We start from the raw sequence: 18,216 nt of genomic DNA on the forward strand, positions 1-18,216 counted from the left end.
GTAATGCTTTTAATTAATGTTTTATTGGATGACTCTGTGGTCATTACCACCTTCAGTCAGGCAAGTATAGAATATTTCCTAGAACCAGATTAAACTGGTTTTAGTTCAGCCAATTCACACACAATTAGAACTATAGTCAACTGAACACAGCTATTACGATCAAGCAATTATTTGTTGTTGTATTTTTCCAAAATCATCTGTTTAGAAAATAAACTTACTAATCTTTCACTCCACATTTACCTCAGATCTTTTCCCTAAATTGTGATATCTAAATAACAGACCTTAATAACATTTATACTTGTAAAAGATCTTGAAATTCACAGATCTCTCAGTAAAAGAAAAATCTAATGAAAAAAATGTTACAGCAACTTGAAAAAAGTATGAAAAATCCATGTACTAGAAGCCAGAAGACCTGGATTCTAATTTCAGCTTTATAATAAACTAGCCCCAGGACCTTGGGAAAGGTCAATTAAACTCTGTGACTCTCAGCAAACTGACTTGTAAGATGAAGGTATGTGAAACTAGATGTCCCCTTCCAATTTAAACGGTACCTCACTCTACTTGTGCCAATTTTTGGAGTTATAACATACTATCCCATTTACTGTTAGTCTTACTTTGGCCACAAGCACTGATCCTGGTACATCTGCTACTCAATCACAAACTAAAAACAGTCATGGCGTTGCTAGTGAGAATACAAAACTCGTCCCAAGCTCGGCTATTTTTGCATTTTGTGACTTGGAATCTTAAGAATCATTTATGCCTCCCCCCTTTTCCCTTGCTCCCAATAAGCCATCAGTGATAAGGTTTGACTTCTATTAACAACCGCCTATACCTGATCCCTCACCATTCCTAGTTTAGCTGGTACATCGGATGCATAGAAGAGAAAAACGAGAGATGAGGTGAAAAAGAACCCTATCTGTTCACTTCTCTCATTTCTGCCTTTATACATCCAATGCTCTGACCAAACTGACCTACTCACTCTCGCCTAGAGCCACCTCAAGATATCCCATTCTCTGTATTCCAATGAATCACTTAGAATTCCTTCTGTTTCCAACACTCCTCTCCTGGCAGGCCTCAGAGCCCTACCTCAATTGTTTTAATCCTTCAGCTCAGCAACGCCAATATTCTTAAAGCCACGCCACAGAAAAACCTTGCAGTAAAGAGGTAACGAATCTGTGCATCAGGAGAGCACTCCAACTCTCCTAACATTCCTACCGCTTTTCTGGTCTTTAGATACCTCACGAATTATCAATAATTCTCCCAAATTATAACTGGTGACTCAAAAATTACTTCAACTTCTTGAAAACTGCATAAATCTCACCACTTATGTAAGCCTTTTAAAATATTCTTTGGCAGACTTTTTAAATTTTCTTCATAAAGGTCCTAAATATTTCTACTGTGTTCATCATGATCAGATTTGTTTGTTGCTCTTGGGCTTGGGATTTTTCTCATTATATTACCTCTCTTTTTTCCCCCCTCATTACATTTTCTACATAATTTCTACTCATATGGGGTTAAAAATTAAACTTTACACTTGATCAAAGTTCTACAGATTAGAGGTGCCTAGCTGGCTCAGGTGGCAGAGCACGCAAGTCAGGGTCGTAAATTCAAGCCCCACTTAAAAAAAAAGTTATACAGATAAAAATTTAGGCCACAGGGTGGGGGGGAATGGGTGAAACAGGTGAAGGGCTTATTGTGATGAGCACTGAGTAATGTACAGAGTTGTTGAATCACCATATTGTACACTTGAAACACAGAACACTGTATGTTAATTATATTGCAATAATAAAGAAAGAAAAAAAAAGAGGGGCAAATGAGTGGCTCAACTGATTTAAGAATGTGACTCTTGATTTCAGCTCAGGTCATGATCTCAGGGCCCTGGGATCAAGCCACAGGTCAGGCTCAGTGCTCAGCAGGGAGTCGGCCTGAAGATTCTCTCCTCCTCCCTCTGCCCCTCCCACCCCCCAAAATAAATAAATAAATCTTTAAATAATAAATAAGGCATAAAATAATGAGATTATCTCTGTTTCAGTTTAAACACATAATTCATCATTGGGGCTTATCCATCTCATTTGATCCCATTACACCCTTCTAGGGCTTTTTATTTTTTTTGTATGAGTTCATTGCACCTTATGCTTTCCCTTCCTAAAACTTAACACAAATAAAATTAAATCATTATTTGCACCTCTCCTCTAACCCATTAGGCTGCACAAGAACAAGCTGGTCCTGTTGCCCAGCCTACCTGCTTGGCATGAACAAGCACTAGAACACTTGCTGAAATAATGAATGGTCAATGTTCTATTATATCTTGTTTTCTTCTTATTTCAGCTTATTTCTGATTAAAGTGATAAAAGCTTACTCTGACCCTTTTCAGATAATTATTTTATTCTTCTCTTGGGTTTAATATTTTAACTGCCAACTGGTTTTCTATTTTTTCTAAATTTGAAAAGTCGAAGTTGGAAATAAAATTCTACAAATGTATCACCTGAAACACTGCCCTAAACCTAATTAGAATCTCAACTTTCTTTGCTTCCTAAAGCAGGTCTTAATTTAGTCAACAGGGACCTAGTCTCTGCCCCCTCTTTTGTACTGAAAAAGTTTTGTTGTTTTTAATGCCCTTTATCAATATAATTCTTTTTAAACTTTTTTAAAGTAAAATTTTTTAAGTAAACTCTAGGCCCAACATGGGGCTCGAACTCATGACGCTGAGATCAAGAGTTACTCTACCTACTGAGTTAGCCAGGTGCCCCAATATAATTCTCTTAAATGAACAAGGAAACATTTGTTTTTAAAATAATGAAAGTGGGTTAGGTAATCACCAAATCTCTAGCCTAGGGCAAAAACATTTAAACTGTCAAAAATAAGAGACAGAGAGTACTTTGAGTTCTAATTTCCCTCTTGATTACTGGAAATCTGCCTTTTTTCAGGGATTTACCGAGCAAATTCATCATAACAATATACTGGCTGCTTATATGATAAGTTGGAGGCAGCTTAAACTCTAGAAAAGAGGGGCGCCTGGATGGCTCAGATGGTTGGGCGTCTGCCTTCAGCTCGGGTCATGATCCCAGGGTCCTGGGATCGAGTCCCGCATCGGGCTCCCTGCTCCTTGGGAGCCTGCTTCTCCCTCTGCCTCTCTGTCTCTCTGTCTCTCTCTGTCTCTCATGAATAAATAAATAAAATCTTTAAAAAATAAATAAATAAACTCTACAAAAGAGTGCTAAATTTTAAGTAATTTTAAAGACTGCCTAGAAGGTAAGAGTTGAAAAAGAGAAGTATCTACTTTTCAAAAACGTCAGTGAAATCTAGTTCTTCTCCCAAAGGCAATGGGGAGCTCAAGCTGCAGTGCTGCCTCCAAGTGGAGGACAGTCTGATGGAGATACTACAGATATATCTAATTCACGGTGATGTGATAAATGATAACAGAGGTAGATTAGGGTATGCTTATGAAGAAACTCAATCTTGGAAATCAGAGAAAGCTCCCAGAGGACTTGATATTTAAAATGTAAGAATTAAAACTAGTCAATGTTATTGAGGAAATTTCCATTTGTCATGCTTCCTTCAAGTCCAGGCTGCCAGAACTGTGCTTTAAACCATACCATCATGGATGCATGGGCACAGACTTAGAGCTACACAGATTTTATGCATTTGTTCTTACTTGCACTAACCCTATTGAATTTAAATTTTCTGTGTTCTGCATAAACCATTAGACCTAATTCATCACTGTTTTAGGGCCTCAAAAATCCTCAAGTAGGAAGTATTGTCCTCTTCATTGTCATTTGTGAGAATATTCCTGATCCTATGGTATTATCACCCCATACCTCAGAAAGAACCACGGGGGAAAAAAACTGAGAAAACGGTGTCAGAGAAGGAAACAAAGTACTGTCTCTCAAAACCACAAATTCTTCTGTACATTCAGAAGATGACCCTGTGCCAAAAACAAAAAAATAAACAATTTTTAAAAATTAATGCTTTTATTCTATGTCTAAAACCAAGATATGGCCAATAAATTTCTTAACCTAAGAGAATTTATGAACCTCTGGATATTTTCCACAAAATCAAGTGTGTATATACATAGATGTGGGGTTTTTCTCCTAGCAGAGACTGACAGTTTTCAGCAGATTTTCAAAAGGGTCAGTACTGCAAATTGAGAAATACTGGCATAGAGCAATCTCTCTCTCGTTCTTTTTCTGTGTGGATTTTTTTTTTTTGAGAAAAGTGATTTAAGGTAAGTATGTTTTTTCCCCCTTCTACCCACCCCCCACACCAAGGACACAATGCAATGCAATTAGGTTAAACCAGAATACTTATTTCTAAAACGGTTTTCCTATCCTTTTTGTCAGTTGCAAAATAGTCTCTGGACCCAAAGCAGAAGCTAGCTAGTTGGGTAGTACTCAGAACATATTAACAGTGATAAAATGGAATACACTTGGAAAAGATGATCTTTCCTTCACATTTGTTTATTCTCTAATTCTCAATAAGCTAAACTGTATCATCAGCAAGTTGGAGAGCTAAACAATATTAGTTTACGTAGGAATCACAAAATCTTAGCACTTGATGAAAATATGGAAACCAGGATGGGAACTCAAGATTATACCTCTCTCCTAAAAGAATGTTATGACCACTCAAAGCAATGAAAAGTCTACAGTCAGTTGAAATTTTGTGTACATATTAAAATGACTAAAGAGCATTTTCTGAACATTTTGGCTTGGAAGTTTGCGTTTTCAAAATTTAGTCCTACACCAACAGCTTTTTCTCTGGAAGTTTTTACATTTCAACACAGTTACATTCATCATGTATGTGATATTTAATTTTTGGCTCTCAGGTAGCTGACTTGTCCCTTGTCATTAATGTGGGTGTCAAATACAAGGTCACCCTTACACTAATCCTAGCTGAGGGATTCAAAAGAAAAATCAGAAAAAGTTACTTCCCAGGAAACAAATACCTAGTGGATTTAGCAGCTCTAATCAGTCAGCTCAGCATTTGTGGATATTTGTGTGTGCATGCATATGCATGCACACACATACCACCAAGATAACACTACATCAAACAGAGTATTTTTTTCTGCCTTCCCTCCTTTATTTACCTTTCTAGTTTACCCATTATTTCCTTACCCTTCTTGACTATTATCTTTCTCCAGAAACTTAGTTATGTACTTCTCTATGAACTCTGTGTCCTTTCTTCTGCCCAAATCCCATTATTTCCATGACTCTCTAGATCATGAAGTATTAGAAAACGGAGAAAACTAAAATTATATCAACATATGTGAAGCTCAGGGGGAAAGTCTAAAAAAAACTACACTTAAAATCCTCAGAACTCAAAAATAATTTCAAAGAGTTTATTATAAAATCTCACATTTTATTGAGTGTTAACTCAGTGCCACTAACCTGAGTAGTTTTCTTACACTGTTTCATTTAAATTCCACAATTACCCTAAGATCTCCTTATATTGACTGGGAAACTACTGCTCAAAGAGGTGAAACTGTGCCCAATACTGCTAAAAAATAAAAAATCAGGGATGCCTGGGTGGCTCAGTTCGTTAAATGTCTGACTTGATTTTGGCTCGAGTCACGATCTCGGGGTTGTGGGAGAGAGCACCGGGCTCTGCACTCAGTGTGGTCTTCCTGTCCTTCTCCCTCTGCTCCTTGCCCTGTGCCCTCTCCCTCAAATAAATAAAATCTTTTTTTTTTTAAAGATTTTATTTATTCATTTGAGAGAGAGAGAACAAGCAGGGGGAGAGGCAGAGGCAGAGGCAGAAGCAGACTCCCTGCTGAGCAAGGAGCCCGATGCGGGACTCGATCCCAGGACCCTGGGATCATGACCTGAGCTGAAGGCAGACGCTTAACCATCTGAGCCACCCAGGCGCCCTCAAATAAATAAAATCTTAAAAAAAAAATCATACAGAATAGATAAGCTACCCCAAATGTGACCACCCCCCAAAAATCTCAAAATATTAAGGAAACAGAAATCAACTTAGATTTTTAATGGCCAATATTTAGCAATAACATGTTAAATAACAGAGACATATACAACTGATTGGCAGTTTTCCTTTCATATTCAGGATGACAAGAAGCTTAGAGCACAATCTGAGGACCAACTATGTGTGAGCCTATATTTCCTAATCCATCTCAACAACTTCCTATAATTTATAATGTCCCTGTGTTTATCATAAAGCTTCTAATTCAAATCCTTTGATGTTTAGAAGTCTTTGAATGAATAAAATTGAGAAGACCAGCAAAGAAACAAGAAGAAGATATTTTTAGTTTCTCAATTAATGGCCATCATGCTACCACTTTTAACTTAGCCTCATCACAAAGGATTATATAATCAGATTCAAGCAATACTGCATTGACTACATTTTTAAAACCTGGGTCTTTGATTTTAGATATAGCAACATCTGAAGATTAAAAAAAATAAGATTTACTATAGTCTTCCAAAGCAATACAGTATATGCCTTTTCTCTGGAAGTTTTTGGCATGCTGCTAAATGAAAATGCCTGACATAAAGTTGTCAAGACTAAACTTCCCTGCTCAGCTATGACAATCAAATCTTTTTGGAATTCAGAATATGAGTAAGTAGCAGAATTTCTTCAAGGAAGGGGGGGAAAAAACAAAAACAAATTAACAGGAAAAAAACAATAACAAAACTGTATCATATAGCACTTATGCACACATATAGGAAACAAACATTTGGAATAATATTTGAAGTAGAGTTGATTAAAAAAAAGATTTCGTAGGAGACCTGGAAAAAAAAGAAAAACTCAGACTGTCACCCGTTCCTGAGGTTTTAAGTTACAGAATTTTTTGAACTGTATATGAAACACTACATATTATTGCCTGGTGATTTCAAAACAAAGAGAAACAACTTTATTTAAAATAAAAACAGTTATATCAATCATTGCATCTGATAAATATTAGTAAGTGGCCAAGGCAAAAAAAAGAAACCACTATTTTCGAGAACTGAACTATTTTTCTACAAGTACATAAAAGTATAGCCAATTTGGGGCACCTGGGTGGCTCAGTTGGTTAAGCGACTGCCTTCGGCTCAGGTCATGATCCTGGAGTCCTGGGATCGAGTCCCGCATCGGGCTCCCTGCGGAGCAGGGAGTCTGCTTCTCCCTCTGACCCTCCCCCCTCTCATGCTCTCTATCTCATTCTCTCTCTCAAATAAATAAATAAAATCTTTAAAAAAAAAATATAGCCAATTTAAAGATTTGACATAGAATGAGACAATAAAAATTGTATTGTCAGGGGCACCTGGGTGGCTCAGTTGGTTAGGCGACTGCCTTCGGTTCAGATCATGATCCCGGAGTCCCGGGATCAAGTCCCGTATCAGGCTCCCTGTTCGGCGGGGAGTCTGCTTCTCCCTCTGACTCTATCCCCTCTTGTGCTCTCTCTCTCTCAAATAAATAAAATCTTTAAAAAAACTGTATTGTCAAATAACAGATGAATTCAAAAAGTTGAACTATGCTAGCAATGTTACTACATTTGACCAGACTATATACATCAATTATTAGCCTCAGGTTTTGACACTGGACAAACACTTTCAGATGTTCCAGTATAAAAAACATCTTTGGGTACTGAGCCCACGAATAATCTGAGATTCTGCCAAGACTATTCCTCCTGCCTCACAAAGTCAAAGCTTTTGTGTAACATAGCAGTAGACGCCACTTTCTTGCCAATATCACGTTCCTTTATCTTTTGCAGCATATGAATGAAACCAGCCTGCTCCTGGGAAGTCAATTAATTCTCAAGAAATGAAACAAGAGGAAAAAGTAGCAAATCAATTCAAGCAAAACTCGGTTTTTGTGGTTCTACATTAAAAAATAAAATTAGTGATTGATGAGAATGATAGCTTGAGAAAATGGAAATGACTAGAATAGCTTCTATGTGGTTAGAGTTATATTTAATGAACTTGGGTCCTCCTATCATCCTATGTCTCCTGGCCCCTCACAGATCTTCTTTTGCATATGAGTGCTTTACATTGGATGATATCAAGTCCAAAGAATATAATAGCTTTCTTATTTTGCTATAATTCTTCTTGAGTTTTAATTCTCCCTGCTCAGCAGGGAGCCTGATGTGGGACTCGACCCCCCCCCAATGTGGGGCTCAAACTCACGACCCTGAGATCAAAAGTTGCATGCTCTTCCAACTGAGGCAGCCAGGTGCCCCTATTATGCTATAATTTTTATGATAACTCCTATCAAGTTTTGGGGTACACCCAACAAACAAAAATACTAAGAAATGTAACATGCAGGTTCATGTTAAACATTTTAATGTTTATGGACAATTTATTTTATAAATTTGCATCTATTTTTTGAAGTCTTTAACTTAACACAAACATATGTATCATAAAAAATGATCAGTGATGGGCACCAAAGCATGAGATATATTTTGAGTTCTTTCCAAAGAAAAGAAATACCTCTCCTCACTTATCAAATTATGCTAACATTGACTGCTAAATCTACTTAATGACAGGTATTTCTTGAAAAAAACAACAACAAAACAAATCCCTATAGAGATGAGAAATAAAGCTCTAATATCAACTTTAAATTTATATTATACTCATTTTATTCATCAGACATAAATCACTAAGTGAATTAAAAAGGAGCCAGTTACACAACCAGGTGAAAATGAATAAGCCAAAGAAAATTGTTCATAAATGGGCAATATGCTGTTAGTCTTCTGTTCTGCTTTAATTAATTTAAAACAATCATTAGCTAAACCAACTATGTCAACTCTATATGAGAATCTGTAAAAAACTTTTGTTTAAGATATTTTACAAACTTTCGCATAATCAATGAGTTGAATAAACTGGTTTTTCCAGGTCCCATAAAACAAAATCGTAATCCATATTCTGTTCAATTATTACAAATATTTAATTAGTGAGGTTTAATTTAATGAGATTTTACTATATTTGCAGGATTAAGTAAGATAGATACAGAATTATTACATTTTAGAGGCTTACTCTAATTTTATAATACTATCTTAACCATTTGTGGTATGCTGTTTTTAACATCCTTTATTTTTCCACTTTCCATTTGGACATTTAACAGAACAGAACACGACACTGACTTTGCGGTTGGATTATACTACCATCCTTTATCTGAACTGCACAGAACTAGCCAATGGATCAAATTAATTACAAGATTGTACAATTTGCGATAGTATCTTCAGAAATTCTTTATAAAAAGATAGCACATCAATTTCCTAAACGATGCCAAAATTCTCACTAAGCTAAATTATGACAATCTGTCAAATACAGAAACAATGAATTCAGTTAAAAATAGGTAACTTCTTTTAAATACATTCTCCTTAACAGCTTTTATTTTCAAAAAACACCTCCGGCTCCCAAATACAGTTCATGCTTCTGGCTAACCCCAATTCTCTTCCCTGTATTCTCATTTTTATCACATTTTCCCTCCATTAAAGTGAGCACATTGTATTTTGGTTTCTTTTCTTCCTACTCATTGTTCAGATCAGCATTTTAATAATCTTTTAAGCAAGGCCGTTCAAAGAAAATATGAAGCTAAAGAAAAATTCCCTAAGTTCAAGGTTTTTCAAAGTGAGATCATTTTTCTAGACCTATTTATTAAAAATCTAGGCAAAGCAAACACCACAACTGGTAAACAGCTACAGAAAATTGGAAGTTCCAAAATAAAGCCGTTAAAAACACTTCATTACACACCTTCTCTGTGAAGCCCTTTGTTTCCACTGAAAACCATACTGGAATCCTTGTATAAAAGAAGTTGCCTTCTGGCTGTCAATAGCTACACGGTCAGTGACTGAGGGACCCAGATGTCTGCAGTGGTTAAAACAAATGTTCGGCAGTGGGTGCTGATTCCGCTTCCCTCTGTGTAAGGTTTTCCACAAAGGCAGCAGAGTACGAGCGCACATAGCAACAGCACTCACAGCTGATTGGATGGAGGGTGTGCTCAGCCGCCCCTGCTTGCTAGGTCCACTACAGCTTCCTGTCTACTTGGCAGCACTATCATGTTGTCTTTGCTCCTCTTACCAACTCAGCTGTGTTTAGGCAACTTGAAAGAACAGTAGAAGGATAACGACAAAAGTATTCTAGCATGAGCCCCTAAAAAGTGTGCCTCTGGATGTTTTTCAAAGAGAGAAATTCATAAGGCAAACATTTATTTCAGTATTTCATAGGAAACAGGACAAAGGGAGTGGTGGAAGGAATCAGCTTATTATTTCACATTTCAAGTAAATCAGGTTCTACCAAGAGAAACCCTCTGAAAACATATAGAAATCTAAGAATTTAAAGCAATTAGAATAAAACATCAACCTCCATCTACCTAGAACAAAGAATTACTTTACAACAAACTTCACAAATTCCAAGAAAAGCACAACCTGTTCGTTAAAATGGGATAGGGCATAAAACAGCCCCCCTCAAATTTATGCAGTGCCTTTTAAGGGGTAAGAAAAATTGATGTTAACAGATTAGAAAAAGACCAAAAGGGGGAAAAGAGTTTCTTAGCAAACTCTTACAACAATAAAGATTTAGCTAGGCATTTGCATTAAAATGTCTCTTTTTACATAAAACATTTAGTCTGAATTCATCTATTTTCTTTATCATAAAATCATCTGCAGCTATTGAAGGCATGGGAGATTTTCTTCAGGTTTCAAGTCCTGGGCTTCAATGTACCAGTCTACACTATCTCCTAAGCCTTAAGAAAAACAAAAATCCTTCCCCAACTTATAAAGATGTTTTGGGGGAGTTAATGCTGGCGGTGAGATACACAGATATGAAGGTTCAGAAAAACTCCCTTTTAGGAAATATTTCCCCTGAACATCACATAAACTAGGATAGTGTTTTTTAAACTTTTAAGGCAATTAAGCTCTTTTTATTTACATTTTTTCCAATAAAATGCATCATTAGTGTGGCTTTAGGATTTCTATACAACTGAGGTTTGTGGGAGTAGGCAGAGGCTAGAGGAGCAGCACATTGTTTATTACTCAGATCTTTGTTTATCTGGAGTGTCTTGGGGGTAGGAAGCAGAGACTGATGGAAATGTTGGCTCCATTAAGGCACCCCATGAGCAACATGAGGCTATTTTTAAATGAGAGGCCACAAACAACACTGCAGTTTCAAATCAGCCCCAGAGTGCACAAGATTCCTGTCCCTGAAAAAGCTTCTAGGATCCCTGGAGTTTTACAGTATACAAGTAAGTGTACAAAGTACAGAACCTGTAAGAGTTAAATGTCATTATTACATTAGCGTAAAGAAAGAATCTGATCATTGGCCCCACAGTTAACCAGAGGGAGAGCTGCTAAGCCCTCTGAGAAATAACAAGAGGGAAGAAGTATTTGGGAGCACAAGAAGCCTGTGGGGAAAGTGACTCAGAGAAAGAAGGGCATAGTAGAGAGAACATTTAGTTTGGAGTTAGGCCAACCAACCTGGGTTCAAAACCTAAAATTGCCATTTACAAACAATGAGACCCTATACAATTTACTAAACTACTCTGAGCTTCTGTTTTCTCATCTGTAAAATGGAGTCAACTCACAGGGCTATTGTGAAGGCTGTAAGGTGCTGTCAGTCAGCCAGACTGGACTTTTGGTTACTAAGGATCCAAAGCTTCTTCAAACTGGAGTTTTTGAAAATACTATTTATACCTCTTCTAGTAGGAGTGGTCTCCCACAACGCCTTCAGTTGATAAGTTTCAACTTAAATTTCTCTTCCCCAGGGCAGCTTTCCCTGATCCAAGACTAGTCTTACGCTCCCTATGCCTCCTACTTAGTACTTAATTCATAGAAGGTTAAATAATTATTTGCAAAATGGCTGGTTGAATGACATTCTCCTCCACCACTTGTAAGTGCTTTAAAGAGAAGCACTATGTTTGTCTACATTATTGCTAACCTAGCACCATGCCTGATTTATGTCCTAAATAATAGTTGATTTGATTTCACATTCATGGGAGGTAAACAGAACAAGTATCATTATCTGCACTGTTCAAATAAGAAAATCAGCTCTAAAAGTTTATTTACTCAAGTCATACAACTAGAAGTCAAAGGAAATAAATTTTTTAAAATTTTTTGATGAATAAGTTTATAATTCAAAATTAATCTCTTTCACTCTCAAAAAAAGGAAAAATAAGGGTGCCTGGGTGGCTCAGTTGGTTAAGCAACTGCCTTCGGCTCAGGTCATGATCCTGGAGTCCCGGAATCGAGTCCCACAGCCGGCTTCCTGCTCAGCAGGGAGTCTGCTTCTTCCTCTGACCCTCTTCCCTCTCGTGCTTTCTATCTGTCATTCTCTCTCTCTCAAATAAATAAAATCTTTAAAAAAAGAAAAAAGGAAAAATAATATACAATCCCTAAATTATTTTGGAATATTTCCTTTCAGTTATAATCCTCAAACTTTTAAATTAAAAGCTAATGATAGCCTCTACCTATAATCTGATTAACATACAAAGAGAACTTATAAAAATTAAATTTAGTCAGGCGTGCCTGGGTGGCTCAGCCAGGAAGCGACTGAATATTGATTTCAGCTCAGGTCATGATCTCAGGTCATGAGACTGAGCCCCTCATCAGGCTCTGTGTTGAGCGTGGAACGTGCTTAAGATTCTTTCCCTCTCCCTCTGTCCTCCTTTAAAAAATTTAGTCAGAAACATGTAATTATAAATGAATAAAATGTACATGAGACATGCCACCTTAAAAAGTAAAATCCAACAAAGAGATTTAGTGAAATGTTTCTTCTGTGCTGCCAGTTTTCCAAAAATTTCATAATGGCACTTTACTTAATTCTGAAGAATGCTTGCTTTTCCCTGCTTTTGTTTATCTTGGTACGCAAAGCTATAAATGGGTATGCTATAAAAGAATGGCATGTTATCTACTTTGTAGGTCTCAACAGTCTACAAGTTAAAAACCTGAATAATATGAAATGCTATATTAAATGTTAGTCCCAGGTTCTTAATTCTCAACTCCCAACCATGAAATGCCCCCCTTTCCCCCTGCAACTCACATAGCATGGTCAAAACTGTGCTCTCCAAATGGACAGCTGAAGAAATATAAATTACTTATATTATCCTCATATAAGGAAATAAAAAGAAGACCTTCCATGAGTTTTTTTAAACTACATATTCTAAATATAAAATGGAAAAGTCTCAAATATCAACTGTTTCAGATCATCTGTCCCTCCATTAGCAGAAATAATTGGGAACTATCTACTTTTAAGATTTTAGAGATAATCATGCTAGCTTGGATACTTTCTAAACAAAAAGATACACCGCTACTGAAAAAGGAAAAAAAAAAAAAAGAACCCTTTACAGGTAATGATATAATAGCTTCTATGTAGGTAGGCCCATGGCCCAGGCCCGGCGTTAAGTCTCTTTATATACCTATCTCCTCTGACCCAGTTACTATCCCCGAAGATGAGGAAACTGGCTTATTACTTGACCAAGAACAGTAGAATCAAATGGGAAAAGCCAGGATTCAAGTTTTGGTCTTTCTAAATCTAACATGCATCCTCTTAACCAATGCTATCCTTCCCTTAACAACTCCTTTCTTAAATACATTTCCATAAGGCAAAATATGGCATCATACAAGAATAAAGTTTAATTACAGAAATCTCAGCATTTTCCACTTATTACTTATTCAATAAGCACTATTACAGCCCCATTACACCTCAAATCTGTCACTGATACACTAATCATAGTACAGGAAAACAGGATTTGACTGCTAAACAGGGAGCCAGGCCATAGTTATAAAGTGTGATCACTGCATGAAGACACAAAAGATTCAATCTGTAAAACTTCACTATTTCATATTCATAGATCACATACATAATCCGGAGAAAGTAAAAGAAGTAGAAAAGAACAATGACCAGGAACCACAGATCTGGGTTCTACTTTAAACTCCACCTTTAATTAGCTTTATAATCTTAAGTACTTCTCTGAAATTGCTCATTTCTGAGTCAGGAATCCTTTTTTCTTTTCTTTTTTGCCTGCAACGTTGGTTTGTTGTTAGGATCAAATAGGATAGGGTAAAATTATTTTGGAAAACAGCAATGTTCTACACAAATAGAATATCATCATCTCCAGTGGTCTTCTTGGGGATAGCAGTGTAAACGTGTCTGCACAAAACTCAACCTCATTACTGGAATGATCCTTTAAAGCAGCAACACAAAACAGAGGAGAGCCAGAGTCTAGGAGTTTAAGATCTTTCTACTAAACAAGCTGTGCTATCAAATTATTTAACCTAAGTCTATTTTTTTTTAAAGATTTTATTTATTTATTTGACAGAGAGAGACACAGTGAGAGAGGGAACACAAGCAGGGGGAGTGCGAGAGGGAGAAGCAGACTTCCCGCAGAGCAGGGAGCCCGAAGCGGGGCTCGATCCCAGGACTCTGGGATCGTGACCTGAGCCGAAGGCAGCCGCTTAACGACTGAGCCACCCAGGCGCCCCCTGAGTCTATTTCTTTACCTGTAAAGTGGGAGTAATAATTCCTCTACGAGTTATAAATCACCTAGCCCAGGACGCGGCTCTCAAGCAATTGAAGTCTCCTCTTTTCCTTTGCAAACATCAGGTCTACAGGATGTTGGTAAAGGGCAAATGTGCATACACACACACACACACACACACGGGGCAATTACTATTAATGAATAGTATACTATATTAATAACAAAGATAAAATTTGAATCTTCACTTCTAAAGATTTATGACACATATTTTTAAAGTTTCTTAAATAATGTCACCTTTAACAACACATTTCACAGTTCAGTAACAAATTTGCAATAAAGACTAAATAATAGCTAAAATTTAACACTGTTAACAGTTTTGGAAATTAGGAAATTTATGGTTTTTCTCATTAGATCACTTTTTATTAAAAAACAAAATGTTATACTCTTAGGTCAGTACTGGGATAAATTAAGCCGTAATAAGTTACATTAATTTCCACACAGAGATTTCTAGCCATCATTGTTGCTGAAATGATTACCCAGTGATTTGTATTCATTATGAAATGGTACAAATAAGCTAAGTGGCCAAACAGCAATCCAAAACTACTGTGTTTTTAAGAGCTAAAACATTTCTTAAAATTAAAATATTAAAAAGTAACTAAGAGACTTAATTGGGTTTCTCATCCTTCAAAAGATTTTGGGTTATGATGACCTAGATTAGCTCCAGGAGCAGAGACTTGTTTACAAAATCTCAGATCTTGGAGAGAAGAAAATGTTCTAGCCTGTTTTTGGCATCATTCATACTACATTGTTTAAAATGAGCTAGAACAGGGGTTATTTATAATCTAAGCTACTAGACAAACACTTTGTCTAATAATATCTTGTACACACACTAGTACTTACTAAGTATCAAGATCAGGTATGTAAGAATTCATTTTAATATCCTATAGTACTCTTTATAAATTAATATCATCATTACATAAAACATGTGCCAAGATGCACTGGGTTGCTCTTTACCTATACCCATACTTCTTTGAAGACAAGTTCTAGGATGTTGTTAATCTCCTATAATATTATAAAGAATGGTATGTTTGATCCAGTCTTAAAATCTAGAGCCATCATGAATTTTTTTATTCTGCTAAAAAACGATGTTTTACTAAAAGTATTTCCATGGAAATTAATGTATCTTTCTTGCACTTATTTGTCCCTTTGACAATCTAACTTTGTGAAATAAGATATTTTGTAGATAAAGACACTGAACCATAAAGATTAAGGTAGGTGATGGATTACCTAGCTGAATCACCTAACCCAGGTTTAATTCCAAATCCCATGTTCTTCTTTCCCCACAACTACCTATCACCAGTACATGTCTTTACCTCTATAATTATGCCAATAGTCATACAAATGACAGATTCTGCATTTTAAATTTTGGAGAATGTTAGCAGAAAGCTGGTAAAGTGAAACAGCTATAACAGAATTAAATAAACCTCATTTACCTTTAGGAAAGACTCAATTGTTAAGTCCCCAAAGCTCTAATACTCTATTTGCTTGGATTTTTAAAAATTCACTAACTTCAGACTATTTCATATAGTCTTGTTTCCAAAAAATATGTCTAAACTCTCTGGCTACCTGTAACACCTCAAATGCTAACATAACTGAAACTGAACTAATTATCCTCTGAATAGGATTCACCATTATTATCGCTCCCAATTCCCTAAGCTTACAAAATTTGGAGACAACCAAAATAGCCATTAATTATGCGCTTTTTAAGTGCCTGGCACAACCACTTTATTCAGGTGGTTGTGCCATCATAACATCAGATTATGTCATTATAACAAACCTATGAAATGAATATTTTTATTACCTCAATCTCAACCAATGAGGAAAATGAAGCTCAGAGAAGTTAGGTAATTTGGTCAAGGTTACTCAGAGCAGGTGACAAAACGAGAACTTGAACCCAGGCCCTTCTAATTCTTCTAGATGCTAAAACAATCTCTAGATTAAATGTGCTGTCAAGTTAATTTAAGGGGTTGGAATTATGACTTTAGTTTTAAATAAAATAGGAAAAAAGACAAGATCAGCTACCACTGCAGAGCAAGACTAAGTAATGACTTTTGTTTGGGGGGACAGAGTGCTGGGATGGAGCAACATCAACTGTCTTTGTAATTGTGGGCTGACAAATTTTAAAGCCACTGCTCCATGTGATACTGTCTTTCAATTACCACCATTCCCTGCCATGTCCCCAAATAGATATTTGGTTCAACCTTATCACATTCAACCAACATGGACTTTGAAAGCACAGATTAAAGGATGATATTAAGTTTTATTTTACTAAATAGTTTAAAAAAGCAGCTGCTAGAAGATTTACAACCAAAATTCACACACCTCACATGCTGCCACAACTCAGTTCCATGAACCCTTCTTTACCAGGGGTGACACTACACTACTAGAGACACAAATGTTTAGTGAACTTTAAAGATACAGAATGTACAAATTCTGTAACTTATTGCATATACCTTTTTGTAGAGGGAGACAGTTGTTTTCTTTATCCTCATTTAAATGCTACAATTGGTCAAAATTGTTCATTTTCAACATTATTTTAGTTTATACAGTGATGCCACCCAGAAAGCTGGTGGAAAATACTTATCATTGACTACCCTCAATAGTTTCTAACCTTTTAGACCAGGAAGTAAATTTTAGCTGCATTGCCCAGAGGGCAAAATCAGTAAGGCCTCACGAACTGAGCACCTCAACTGAAACTTGCAATTACTGAGAAATAAATTCTCATTCCCCAAAACAGAATATCCAAAACACATACACACACACACCTTATATTCAAACCAAAAATATCTGGGATTACTACAAATAGAAGAGGGTAGGAGAATGCAGGAGTTCTACAGATCTGTGCAGGCCATCTGATATGCTTTCCTCTGGGCCACTTCTACTCCCCACCTGAGCCTCTTTCAACACAGCACAGGGTAACCCTCCAGTCTTGATTTGTCTGTTGACTCAGGAAAAACGTCAGAAAAGACCACAAGTTCCAGAGGCCACATTAGTTCTTGCTCATCATTGCATTTCCAGCACAGCACATTATGAAGATTTGTTTCAGAGAAAAGAGGGAAAGGGATCCAAATGTCTAAAATTTTACTACATTTACCAGTAAATTCTAAAAGTGGTTATTTTACCAATATATTATGTAATCACTAATATAATATTTATCGCAGAAGGCATTGTTCTTAAGATTTCAGATGACTTTGAACAAAAAGAACATTTTGTCAAAATAGGTGCATTTTGGTAAAAACATCTTAGAATCAAGCATTTCTGAAACAAATTCCAAGTGTTTTGTACTAAATCAAAGCAAGCATTCCATGTTGTCAATCCCTTTACTTATATAAGAGTCCACATAAATTATAAAATATTATATGCAATATCCTACAGAACACAGCTGGGGCAAATTGTCTACCTGAAGCTATACTTAAGCTATTTTAATACAGAATGAAATATGAATTATAGAGTGTGCTAGTTGGACAGCAAAATGGCTAATAATTAGGGTGACCATAAAATTCTTTGTCTAAACAATGAAACAGAGTGAAAGACAACCATGAAATAGGATTGGACAGAAGTAACAGACATAAACCAGGACGATCCCAGGTAGCATTTCCATCCCATCCCAAGAAAATCTGAACTTCATGGTACAGTTAAATAGAGATAGAAAATGGTTAACTCAAATTACTTTAATTTTTTAATTTTCTTTAAGATTTTATTTATTTATTTGACGGAGAGAGACACAGCGAGAGAGGGAACACAAGCGGGGGA

The 18,216-nt window shown here is 36.3% G+C and overlaps 1 protein-coding gene across 6 annotated transcripts in view; it reads right to left on the reverse strand.

Moving 5' to 3' along the window:
- The window catches only part of FAM214A (family with sequence similarity 214 member A), a 95,065-nt gene that overhangs the window by 59,919 nt on the left and 16,930 nt on the right, over positions 1-18,216 (reverse strand). For 3 of the 6 annotated variants that reach the window (XR_003515625.1, XM_027569417.1, XM_027569416.1), the window contains exon 1: positions 9,684-9,851. The exons of the other annotated variants lie outside the window; for them this stretch is intronic. Coding sequence is in view for 2 of the 3 variants with exons in the window: in XM_027569417.1 (XP_027425218.1) it covers positions 9,684-9,720 (37 nt within the window). In the remaining variant the exon portion in view is untranslated. Of the gene's footprint in view, positions 1-9,683; positions 9,852-18,216 lie in introns of those variants that run through there. 6 annotated transcript variants of the gene reach the window in all.

This window comes from Zalophus californianus, chromosome 6 (assembly GCF_009762305.2).
Source record: "Zalophus californianus isolate mZalCal1 chromosome 6, mZalCal1.pri.v2, whole genome shotgun sequence".
Taxonomy (NCBI): Eukaryota; Metazoa; Chordata; class Mammalia; order Carnivora; family Otariidae; genus Zalophus; species Zalophus californianus.